The 11,411-nt window shown below is 58.9% G+C and overlaps 5 protein-coding genes and 1 non-coding gene across 6 annotated transcripts; 4 read left to right on the top strand and 2 right to left on the bottom strand.

Annotated features, from left to right (window-relative positions):
* Window positions 1-723: 723 nt before the first annotated feature.
* VTJ04DRAFT_6582 (uncharacterized protein) lies at window positions 724-2,269 on the bottom strand (the record flags this gene model as incomplete). The annotated part of the gene is made up of 2 exons (XM_069364817.1): window positions 724-2,045; window positions 2,134-2,269. The coding sequence occupies 2 exons, from the start codon at window positions 2,267-2,269 to the stop codon at window positions 724-726; spliced, it is 1,458 nt and encodes a 485-aa protein (XP_069218606.1).
* Window positions 2,270-2,946: 677 nt separating this feature from the next.
* On the bottom strand, window positions 2,947-3,831 carry VTJ04DRAFT_6581 (uncharacterized protein; the record flags this gene model as incomplete). The annotated part of the gene is made up of 1 exon (XM_069364816.1): window positions 2,947-3,831. The coding sequence occupies one exon, from the start codon at window positions 3,829-3,831 to the stop codon at window positions 2,947-2,949; it is 885 nt and encodes a 294-aa protein (XP_069218605.1).
* A 395-nt stretch (window positions 3,832-4,226) lies between these two features.
* Window positions 4,227-4,298, top strand: VTJ04DRAFT_t85. The gene has a single exon. It is a non-coding gene; the product is annotated as a tRNA-Met (tRNA).
* A 686-nt stretch (window positions 4,299-4,984) lies between these two features.
* VTJ04DRAFT_6580 (uncharacterized protein) lies at window positions 4,985-6,404 on the top strand (the record flags this gene model as incomplete). The annotated part of the gene is made up of 2 exons (XM_069364815.1): window positions 4,985-5,140; window positions 5,211-6,404. The coding sequence occupies 2 exons, from the start codon at window positions 4,985-4,987 to the stop codon at window positions 6,402-6,404; spliced, it is 1,350 nt and encodes a 449-aa protein (XP_069218604.1).
* Window positions 6,405-7,378: 974 nt separating this feature from the next.
* VTJ04DRAFT_6579 (uncharacterized protein) lies at window positions 7,379-9,628 on the top strand (the record flags this gene model as incomplete). Its single annotated transcript, XM_069364813.1, has 1 exon — window positions 7,379-9,628. The coding sequence occupies one exon, from the start codon at window positions 7,379-7,381 to the stop codon at window positions 9,626-9,628; it is 2,250 nt and encodes a 749-aa protein (XP_069218603.1).
* A 554-nt stretch (window positions 9,629-10,182) lies between these two features.
* Window positions 10,183-11,292, top strand: VTJ04DRAFT_6578 (uncharacterized protein; the record flags this gene model as incomplete). The annotated part of the gene is made up of 1 exon (XM_069364812.1): window positions 10,183-11,292. The coding sequence occupies one exon, from the start codon at window positions 10,183-10,185 to the stop codon at window positions 11,290-11,292; it is 1,110 nt and encodes a 369-aa protein (XP_069218602.1).
* Between the last annotated feature and the right edge of the window lie 119 nt (window positions 11,293-11,411).

The raw sequence follows: 11,411 nt of genomic DNA, 5'->3' as shown, positions 1-11,411 counted from the left end.
CACCACGTAGAGAGACGCGAAGGGAGTATTCGGCCCAGTGTAGCATGCTGTTCAGGGGGATGGACTACATTAGTCCGTAGCTGAAGGGGGCATGAAATATGACATCGCGGAATGCAACGTCTCTGCTGGGTTCTGGCCGAGAAGTCGCCAGAACGATACCCAATAGAAGTCGAGACATCCAACACAGCGCATCACTAGGGTTGTCACTCCTCCGTGTGTATGTACCTACATACGGAGCACTTAAGGTTTAGTCAAGACACTGTACACTAGAGCTAGTCAAGGTCAAAAGGCTGTTGAGCATGTGAATCGGGGTATCAAATCTCGCGCCAATGTCGTGTGACTCTCCCCAAGACCCCAAGACCATCAATTCCCTATTCCATCCGCAACGTCGCCGTTATGTAAAATGCATCACCACCTCCGTAAGGCTATCATAGCCTCGGGCATCGTGTAGGTAGCGTCGCACAGCATCGGCATCTGCCTCCCAAATCAGACCAATAACGGCGAATACCATTCCCCAAGGACCTTTCCCCCTTCGAATCCTCCCGTCATCAGACCCCCTTTCTTTTTCCCCGCAAGAAAAAAACCTGAGACATGCATCGGCGACAACCACCGAAACCTCACAATCAAAAGATCAAAAAACCTGACATCAACCTACGCCACCAAACAGCACCCCTCCCCTTCAGCAGTCAGATGCCAACCAACGATTATATAAGTCTTGCAAACTCACAACCCCAAAGCATCAAACTTCCCCGTCACGGGCACCAGCCTCGTGAACTGCCTAGTCGGCTTCTTTTTCTCCAGGCCCGTCACCAGGGCAGCCGGTTTGTCGGCGAGCGGTTTTCGTCTGCTCTCAAGCCCGGTCTTGACGCCGGGTTTGGCATCCGAGGATGACCCGGCGACTGCGTCACGCGATGTTGGGTCTGAGGGTCCGCTCGATGGCGCTGGGTCGGCGTTGGCGTCGGTGGGAGTTGACCGGAGAAGGGAGGAGGCGGATGACCGACTTGTTTTTCGCCGTTCTAGGCCGGTTGGTGGTGGTGTGGTCTTCGAGGAGTCGGGGATCTTGGAGGGGAGGGTGTCTGGCCTCTTCTTTTCGAGGCCTGTGATGATGTCTGGTGGTCGCTTTTTCTCCAGGCCGGTGACGAGGTCTGGTGGGTGTTTCTTTTCCAGACCTGTGGCCATGTCTGCCGGCCGCTTCTTCTCCAGACCCGTAACAATACCTGCCGATTGCTTCTTTTCCAAGCCAGTGACCATGCCCGGTGGTCTCTTCCTCTCCAGACCCGTGGCGAGGAGAGGTCTCTCCGGCCTCGTTCCCTCATCCATCGCCGCAGCGGTAGCCGACGACGTAGTCTTCACCCTCCGTTCCAACCCAGTCCTTCTCCCCTCCTCGTCCCTCTCCCTAACCTTCCTCTCCAACCCCGTTCTCTCCTCCTCTCTTTCCCCTCCTTCTTGTCTACGCCTCCTCTTTTCCAACCCCGTCCTAACTACCTTCTCTCCATCCTCCCTCCTCCCCGCATGATGCCGCCTCTTACTCCTCAGCCCGCTCTCCGTCTCTTCCTCCAGCCTGCGCACCCTGAGCTCCTCCTCCTTCCTACACTTCCTCACCACCTTGGGATCCAGAATCCACGGCTTGCATAGAACCTCCCGCCGCAGCTGCGCAATTTTCTCCCAGAACAGAACCTCCTGCTCGGTCGAGCGCAAGTGCACAATCTTGTCTGCGCGGATCTGGCGGTTCTCGCGGAACGTGCCGACGCTGCCTTTGATGTCGAGGACGTGGCCGACGTCGATGGGGGCGTCGATGGTGGGGTAGCGGGTGGTGTCGGCTGTTGTTGTTGCTGTTGTAGTCGTGGTGGTTTGGGCTTGTGCCGCTGCTGTTGTAATCGTAGTCCCCGCCTTGGGGGGGAGGCTGACGACACATTCAAGCGTCGCGCCGCTGCCGTCGTCGATGGTGTAGAAGTGGCGCGTTTCGCGCTCGTCAACGGCGACTACCACGCCGGCGATGCGGACCCATTTGATGGGGTGGTTGAGGTGGAAGTAGACATCTTGGCCTGTTGTGATTTGGCGGGGGGAGCTGTGCGTTAGAAGACCAGTTTTGACCTTGGGTGCCGAAGGTTGGGTCGAGCAGCTCCAACTTACCCTGGAATCCGTGATGCGCGCGCAAGGCCCAGATATCGGCGATGCGCAGGTGGCACCAGCGGTTGATGGTGGGGGAGAGGTGGAAGCAGTATTGCGGGTAGAAGGTGTCTTCGGGCTTGCCTGTCGCGTCGGTCATGGCATCTTTGGGATTGACGAGGCAGTGATGTTATGTGGTTGGGGGATGGCGCTCATTGCCGCGATAGAAGCTGCGGGAGCATTGGGATGGTTGTTGAGAATAACCACGAGTGAGATGGGGGCGGGGTGTGACGTGGCTTGGAGAGGGGATGTGTGGATGTGGATGCCTGGATGGATTTGCCTCCAAGACGTGACGCAACTGGTGTTGATTGATTTCCCGAAACGGGACAAATGCCGCCAGAGATGCCAAGAAAAGGGTAGGTTGCCCCAGGCGACGCGGGTAAACGACCCGAAGTCTTTCAGAGGGGAGATGCCATCACAACCCATCTCGTCGTCGTCGATGATATCAAAGCCAAACCAAATGACTTGTCCTTGGCGTGGGCACTGCAAATGTATACTTGCCCTCGGCATAAGACAATCGTACCAGGAAAATGGGAGGAATCTCGCATTATTCATCTCAGTTTAAGAAGCTGCCCATACTGCCTGTGATGCAAGCCAACATCAAGAGCCCAATGTCTTCTAAGATAATAAATTCCGCGGCAGCGCAGTCATGCCCTTCGTGAACCATGTCCTTCCTGAACGCCATACATCCTTGGTGCCCTCTCCATACCTAGTAGTAACCCATGCCCTGACCGAACCATTCCATACTCCAAACCTTCCCAACCCCAACCCCAGCCCTCATTTCCGCTTCTTCTTATTCTTCATCATCTCCGCCTGTATCGCCTGGAACTGCTCCTCCGAGATATCCGGCTCCTCCATCGCCTTGGCGCCCCTCTTCTTCCCCTTCGGCGGCACAGCCCCGTACTTCTCGGCCAACCGATCCAGCGCGCTGGCGCGGTTCGCCTGGTTCCTCTGAATCAGCGCCGCCAAATCCGCCTCGGCGTCCTTCTTGCTCTTCTTCCCGTTCTTCCCTCGCAGCTTCTCGTACACCCCGAGCTCCTTGGCGAGCTTGTCCGCCTCCTCCGCCTCCTTCTGTGCCGCTTTCACCCTCGCCTGGCGCGACTTTTTCGTTTCTTTCGCGTACTTGTCAAACTTGGGCACCTCTCCCGCCGCGATGGCCGCGTCAATGATCCCGCGGAACCGCTCGTCGTCCTCGAGCACGTTGCTCAGCATCACCTCCTCGTACACCCCGTCCATGTCGCCCTCGTGCGCCTCGTACGCGGCCAGCACGTCGTCCCGCTCCTCGTCCGAGCCCTTGTACTGCGCGGCGAACTGCTTGATGGCGTCCTCGGACACGGCGTCCTCGTACTGCGCGCGGAAGTAGTCGGACCAGCTGAAGTCGTCCGACTCCAAAACGGCGGAGGAGGTGGAGCCGGTTTCGTCGTAGCGTTTGCGCCGGACCGGGTCGGAGAGCACGGCGTAGGCGAAGGCGACTTGTTGGAAGCGCTCCTTGGCTTCGTCCTTTTTGTCCTCAGGGACTTTGTCGGGATGGGTCTTGAGGGCGGCCTTGCGGTAGGCGGTTTTGATCTGGTCGGGGGTGGCGGTGGGTTCGACGCCGAGGACCTCGTAGGGGTCGATTGAGGGCGGCTCGCCGTCGGTGAGGTCGTCGGCGTGGGGGGACATTTTGGTGGTGATGGTGGCGATGGGGTTTGGGTGTGGAGGGGATGGTTGCTGGATGGGCGAATGGATGATAGATAAGGACAGAGGTAGAGAAGTACGGAGGTGATGGTGTCGCGTCGCGTCGGCGTGTAAATGGGCGGCCCGGAATTTCCGTATCGCGTAAGTGGGGCGTTTCTATGTCTTGACCGCCGCCTCCAATACGCTGTGCAGGTGCAAGCAGCTTTCCAGGCTACCAATTGTGTCCTGCAAATACAATTCTGTTTGGCAATCCCTGACTTTCACTTAAAAACAAGCCCATGAGCAAGTAAACAGCAGAGAGAAAGAGACATGTCCGGGAGCGTCTCGTTTCTCATGCCTCTTAAGGCCACGGTTGGTACTCCAATATCAACCAATAAGAAAGCTGCGTAGCTCAGGGGAAGAGCGCCGGGCTCATAACCCGGAGGTCACTCGATCGAAACGAGTCGCAGCTACTGAACGTCTTCACTTTTGCACCATTTTTGCATTTTCTCTGCTTGAACCTTTTCATGTCTCGAGGTGAATTTCTTGCTGTTTTTGTTGTCCATGAATCTGCTTGGACCTGAACTCATTCAACGCTGTCCGGAACTTTGGTCACACATTTTGCCTTTCAACATTTCGTCTTCATGATCCAGGTGATACTCCAACACTATCTTTGGTTACTTGACGTTTTCGTTTCTTTTCACACCTCTTCAACTCTGCCAATGGAACATGGCGGTTATCAGCCAGTCCCATGAATTGGATTTTCTGTGTCTGCCAGTGTTGCATATTGGCTCCAAACCATCGGTCTGGTTCGAGTGTGAAGTAACCATGCTATATCCCCACTATTATTGTGTCATACCCGACTTCGGGCTGCAATGAGTCCAATGTTTGGTCGGTTGAGTGTATCTGTCTCTGGTCGGGCCGGATTCCGGAGCAGCATGCATCAAGTATCTCTGCGGAAGCCCGACTGGTCTAGTTTAAGTTCCGAGAAGGTCATGTTATGTATTCTTAAGTTCAAGTGATGAGAGGTGATTGTCCTCAAATACATACCTCGGAGAGCTCAGCCCCTTGACACCAAACTTACCTCGCTCGCCTACTCTCCCTCCATTAATTGGCATCACACACACGGTGATAATCCACGGGCAGCTCACATCCAACCATGGCCGAAATCACCATCACCGGCTGGACCACCCGCGACGTCCGCTTCCCTACCTCCCTGGACAAGACTGGCTCCGACGCCATGAACCTCGCCTGCGACTATTCTGCCGCCTACTGCATCCTCCAAACAGACTCACCGTACACGGGTCATGGCATGGTATGTATATGCCCCAACCCAGCCACGAGCCCGTCTTGTAAACTAAACAAAACCCACTAACAACACCCAGACCTTCACCATCGGCCGGGGCAACGACCTCGTCTGCGCCGCCATCAACCACCTCGCCGCGCGCATCGCAGGCCGCACCCTCTCCAGCCTCGTCGCCGACTGGGGCCGCACCTGGCGGCACCTGGTCAGCGACTCCCAGCTGCGCTGGATCGGCCCGGAAAAGGGCGTGATCCACCTCGCCCTGGGCGCCGTCGTCAACGCCCTCTGGGACCTGTGGGCCAAGTCCCTCGGCAAGCCCGTCTGGCGCGTCGTCGCGGAGATGACCCCCGAAGAGGTCGTGCGGTGTATTGATTTTCGATACATTACGGACGCGCTGACTCCTGAAGAAGCGCTGGCGATGCTGAAGGAGATGGAGACGGGGAAGGGGGAGAGGATACGTGATGCGGAAGAGAACAGGGCGGTGGAGGCGTACACGACCAGCGCGGGGTGGTTTGGGTATGAAGAGGAGAAGGTGCGGGAGTTGCTGCGCGAGGCGCTGACGAAGGGGTATCGGTACTTCAAGCTCAAGGTCGGCGGGAGCGTGGACGATGACCGCCGCCGGCTGGCCATCGCGCGGGAAGTGATTGGCTATGACAACGGCAACGTGCTCATGGTCGACGCGAACCAAGTCTGGTCGGTGCCCGAGGCCATCGAGCACATGAAGCGCCTCGCCGAGTTCAGGCCGTGGTTCATCGAGGAGCCGACCTCACCCGACGACGTGCTGGGCCACAGGGCCGTGCGCGACGCCCTCCGCCCGTACGGGATTGGGGTGGCTACGGGAGAGATGTGCCAGAACCGCGTCGTGTTCAAGCAGCTGCTGGCGGCCGGGGCGATTGATGTGTGCCAGATCGACGCGTGCCGGCTGGGCGGGGTCAACGAGGTGCTGGCGGTGCTGCTGATGGCCAAGAAGTTTGGCGTGCCCGTCGTGCCGCATTCAGGAGGGGTTGGGTTGCCAGAGTATACGCAGCATCTGAGCACGATTGATTACGTGGTGGTGAGCGGGAAGAGGTCGCTGCTCGAGTATGTGGACCACCTCCACGAGCACTTTGTGCACCCGGCGGTGATCAAGGATGGGTTCTACCAGACGCCGACGGAGCCCGGGTACAGCGTCGAGATGAAGCCCGAGAGCATGGACCGGTATGAGTACCCCGGCGGAGAGGGGAGTTGGTGGAGGACGGACGAGGCGAGGATCATCTTGGACGGTGAGAAGATCTAGGCTGGGCAACCAAAGCGGGGGTGGCTCCGTTCCTCCAAGGAGACGGACACGGTCTTCGATTTCGTCTTCTAGAATTGATGAGAGACGAGGCACGATCAGTAGGTACATACATTGATGAGCATGCTACTACCTGACTTCGGCTTTCGGAATCTTTAGCTGTTATTGATTCAGTAAACAGCTCACTTTGGAGCCAAGGCCAAGCTATTTGCCATCATGTCGAGCTCGGCGGGGGAATATGTGAGCATGTGGCAAACGTTGCCGCTGTCAGCTTATGAGCAGAAGAGCAGAACCCCCCTTCTCAACAGCTGAAGTCCGTTGTTTGGAGATGAATCAGCTTTCAAGCGGCCAGACTTCGGTCGGACGGTGCCTGTTCCGATGTCTGGAGAGAAGGGGAGGGCTCATCCCTGGTTTCCCCTGCCTCGAGCTGTCTTAGGGATTGGCGACAGAGACCCGTCACGACTCAGGCTGCCTCAGGGTTATCCGGGAAATGCCTGTCAAGGATCGACGTCTCCCCCCCGCTTCCGGCCGCGTGCCGCCGGCGTTCGAGGTGGGCGGGCCGCGAGCAAGTCCCGAGTCGGACATCGGGGCCGCCCACTTGGACGTGGTGGAGAGTCTCCCAAGGGGGGCAACATGGAACGTCATTTTTGATCCGGGATTGGTTGTTCAAAACAAACCAGCGGAGAGGTTTAATTGATGGCTGTTTCCCCCGAATACGAGTTGGTTTTTGGTGTCTTGCTCGTTGTGGGTTGTTCATTTGATCGAGCCAGCCATTGATCACACTAGCATATCATCATCAAGGCAGCTCAAGCAACATTCCCTTACCTATGCAAGACCATAGCGGGAGCTGGCGGAACATATCCCTGGCCAAGACACCCAGTGTTCGGAGAAAACTGCGCAAGTCGGCCCCGTCCAATAAGCTAGACGCCAGTCCGCCGCCCCGGGGGGTCGATCCATCGACGCCGCCCAGAGAGCCAATGACGCCAACGAGACGGCGGCCGTCCATCTTCCGCACCCCCTCCGTCAAGCCGTGCCCACCTACACCCAAGGGTACGAGAGCCATGAGCTTCTCCAACGGTGGCGGCCTCCCTCCTACCGGGTTGGGCCCGAACGATAGCACTCCCGAGCTGCCTCCTGTCCCGTGCCTCCTGAAGCCCGCGACATATGTGCCCCCTACTCTGGCAACCTCACGTCCAGCCCCGGCCAGACCTCCGGTGCCGTCGCGCGAGCCGTCGGCGTACGACTCGGAGCCGTACAGCACAAGCAAGCCCGACTCGCCGAGCTTGCGACGGCGCACCCGGCCTAAGACCCCGGTGAGGGAGATCGGGGAGCTCGAGAAGCGGAGCTACAGCAGCAGGCCACGGCCATACACCCACAGCCGCAGCAACAGCAGCCGCAGCGAGCGGGCGTCGAGCGTGGATCTCATCGCGGACCAGTACAATGCCCTGCTCGAGTCGCAGCTGGCCATGGAGTCGGAGGAGAGCCTCGACGATGATGAGACAGAAGAGGAACCAGGGCATCTGCTGAGTGCGCCGCCGTCGGTGAAGGAGGACAGCAGCCGCATCGACTTTTATCTCAACCGTCCACTACCACCAACACCGCCGCCGAGTCTCCGCTCCCGGCGCGGCCACGGCCCGGACAACCTCCACTCTTTACAAGACTCCCTTCACCACCTCCGACCGCAGCACTACCGAAGCCAAAGCAGCCAACACATCCGCGACCAGCCCCCTCCTCTTCCGACAAGCCACCCGCGCTACAGCGCCGCCAGCGTCGCCAGCACCTACTCGCAATCCTTGACGCCGCAACAGCCCACGTTCCTCAAACCCCCGCCCGGCAGCCACCACTCCCAGCAGCAACAACCCGTGTCGGCCCCAACCACCGCCGCGTCGGAAAGCACCAGCACCCTCGCCTCGCTGCAGGACGACACCTTCTTCTTCAAGCCCATCTCGTTCGGGCCCGAGCCGGTGCTGCAGGAGTCGCCGCCACCGTCGTCGATGAGGCAGCAGTTCTCTCCGCTCCCGGGGGGTAGAAGCAGAGCGGCGACGGTGGGATCTCGGCCGCCGGGAAACGTGACCCCGGTGACGATGCAGACGCCGACGTCGGCGCAGCCACTGGCGGCGCCGAAGTTGCCTCTTACGGTCACTGCTGCTGCTGCTTCGGCCTCGTCGCCGCTGGTGGCCCCTCTGACGGCGGTGCCGGAGCTAAAGGGGAGTGATGGGGAGGGAAAGGGAGAGTATTTGCTGCCGCCGAGGCAGTACGACCCTACTCAGAACAACAGCACAAGCCGTCGTGAGAACAACGACGACTCCATAACCCGTCCCGAGCCGGAACCCGAAAGAGATTCCGACGCGGACTCGGACGAAGACGACACCCCTCAAAACCTTTCCCTGCAAATCACCCTCGACCTGCTCACGCGCGAACTCTCCTTGGCTATGCGTCGCAACCAGTGCCGTGCCCAACAACAACAACAGCGCCAACAACACCACCAACAATACCAACACCAACATCAGCACCAAACCCCTCTCTGCCCCCCTCCGCGTCATCACAACCACTTCTACAACCACAATCTCAACCCCAACCATCCCCATCCAGGCCCAACTCTAGGCCACCGCCGCGGCCTGCCCCCCTCCTCAACCTCCACCACCAGCACCTCCTCCTCCCTTTCTTTTTCCTCAGCTCCCTCCCGCCCTGCCTCCCCCTCGCCTGTGTCAGCTACTTCCTACACCTCCTACACCTCTGGCTCTTCTACCTTCCACCCTCCCCACACTACGGGGACAGCCGTGCCAGAGTCAGGGTCAGGAAAAGAGTCAGAACCAGCAACGGGCACGGGCACGGGCACGTCAGCGCTGCAAGTCTGGCTCATGATCGAGGCCTACGAGCGGGTAAGGGAGGAGATGGCGAGGATGTTGCGGGACAATTTGTATGAGGCACGAGATGGTAGTCGTGGGGAAAAGGAGAGAGTAAAAGAGGCGGAGGGGATGGTGGAGTGCTGGTTGAGGGCGCTGTATGGGGTGCATGAGGAGATGGTTGGCGAGGAGGAGAGGGTGAGGTTGGAGAAGGAGAAATTGGAGATGGAGAAGCAGGGACAGGGACAGGGACAGAGGTTGGGGAGAGGGGAGGGGTTGGTGCCGCCGCCGTTGCTGCCTCCGCAGGCGGTTGGGTTGGGAGGGGGCATGGGGTTGGGAATGGATGTTGGAGGTGGGTTGGAGGAGGGCAATTTTTTCTGATTTTTGGATGGGTATTTCTGGGTTCTAGAAGGAGGCTTTGTTTCTGTGGTTTAGTTGTCGAGGTTGGTTGGGGTGTGGTGACCTAGGTGCAGGTGGGGTTGCAAGGTTGGCTTCCAGATCATGAATAGGTATACCTATGGATGGCGTTGTTTGGTCAGGTATGGGGCATTGGTTGGGATACCATGGCTTTGGGTTTGGAGTTTTATGGAGATATGGACAAGAATACCCTGAATTGATGCTGTATATCTTTGTAGATGGTCATGCCGTTCCGGTGTTTGGTTTAATGTTCAAAGTTGTTTGTTTGCCTCTATCTGTTTGTTCCCCTCCCCCGCCCCCGCATCCGACGCATTTCCCCACATCCGATCGACCCGACGATCGCCAAGATTGAATGTGGGGAGCGTCTCCACTCCCGTCTGCAGAGCGGAGTCCGATCGGGGCCGAGCCATGCCCGGCGGAGCTGTGGATCCCCCGGAAACAAACCCCAACCCCGAATCTTGTCCGCCACCACCGCCTACCCGCCGACATCACCGAATCCATATCGACAAATAAACAAAATGGACGACGACTTCGACTCCGGCATCGCCGACGACGAGCTCATTGCCCTCGTCGACGCCCACTCCAAACCCCAACAACCCATCCCACAACGCCTTGACCGCCGTCCACCTCATCCCAACACCACCACCACCAGCAACACAACCTCCTCCTCCTCCTCTACCAAGCCCGTCCAACCCGCCCCGCAACCCCTCCCGGGCGGTGCCCGTCCCGCCGCCCGCGGCTCCGGCTCCACCATCCTCGTCTCGCCGCGCCAAAAGGGCAACCCCGTCCTATCCTGCCTCAAATCCGTCGCCTGGGAATACAGCGACATCCCCGCCGACTACTTACTGGGCGTATCCACCTGCGCGCTGTTCCTCAGCCTCAAATACCACCGCCTGCACCCGGAATACATCTACGGCCGCATCCAAAAGCTGCGCGGCAAGTACAACCTGCGCGTGCTGCTCGTGCTGGTCGACATCCCCAACCACGAGGACTCGCTGCGCGAGCTGAGCAAGACGTCGCTCATCAACGAGGTCACCGTGATTTTGGCCTGGTCGGCCGCCGAGGCGGCGAGGTATTTGGAGCTGTACAAGGCGTACGAGCATGCGGGGTTTGCAGCTATTAAAGGGCAGCAGAGGGAGGGGTATGCGGAGCGGTTGGTCGAGTTTGTCACGGTGCCGAGGAACGTGAATAAATCGGATGCGGTCGCGTTGGTGAGCGAGTTTGGGAGTTTGCGGAACGCGGTGAATGCGCCGCCGGAGCGGATCGCGGCCGTGAGCGGGTGGGGGGAGAAGAAGGTCAAGAGCTGGGTGAAGGCGGTGGAGGAGCCGTTTAGGGTGAGGAAGGGGAGGAGGAAAGGAGGAGGAGGTGCAGGTGCGGGGGGGTTGGTGAAGCCATCTCAGGCGGGCACGGATGGGGACAAGGGAAAAGAGGGGGAGGGAGAGGAGGTTGGCACTGGAAAGCAAAACGAACCGACGCCGTCGAGGATTGTACCCGCCAAGCCTGCTGCTGCTACCAACAGCAGCAACAGCAGTGGAAGCAGTGGTGGTCCCAGCTCGGTGAGCCGGCCGGACGAGAGTCTGACTGAAGGTGTCGCCGCGGCATTGGCGAGGCTACGAAACAACAGTTGACGGTGATTGACGAGACGTGTCCTTGGGTGGACATTGCTATGGTTCACCACCTATGCCCAGACCAGGCGATGTGCCGTCCGCAAGCAAACAACTCAAGAACGCCGACATGTGTTCGCTTC

This window comes from Mycothermus thermophilus, assembly GCF_041956435.1.
Source record: "Mycothermus thermophilus strain CBS 625.91 unplaced genomic scaffold VTJ04scaffold_4, whole genome shotgun sequence".
Lineage (NCBI taxonomy): Eukaryota > Fungi > Ascomycota > Sordariomycetes > Sordariales > Chaetomiaceae > Mycothermus > Mycothermus thermophilus.
Note: the sequence above shows the minus strand (reverse complement) of the source record. Positions and strands in the feature narration are given on the sequence as shown.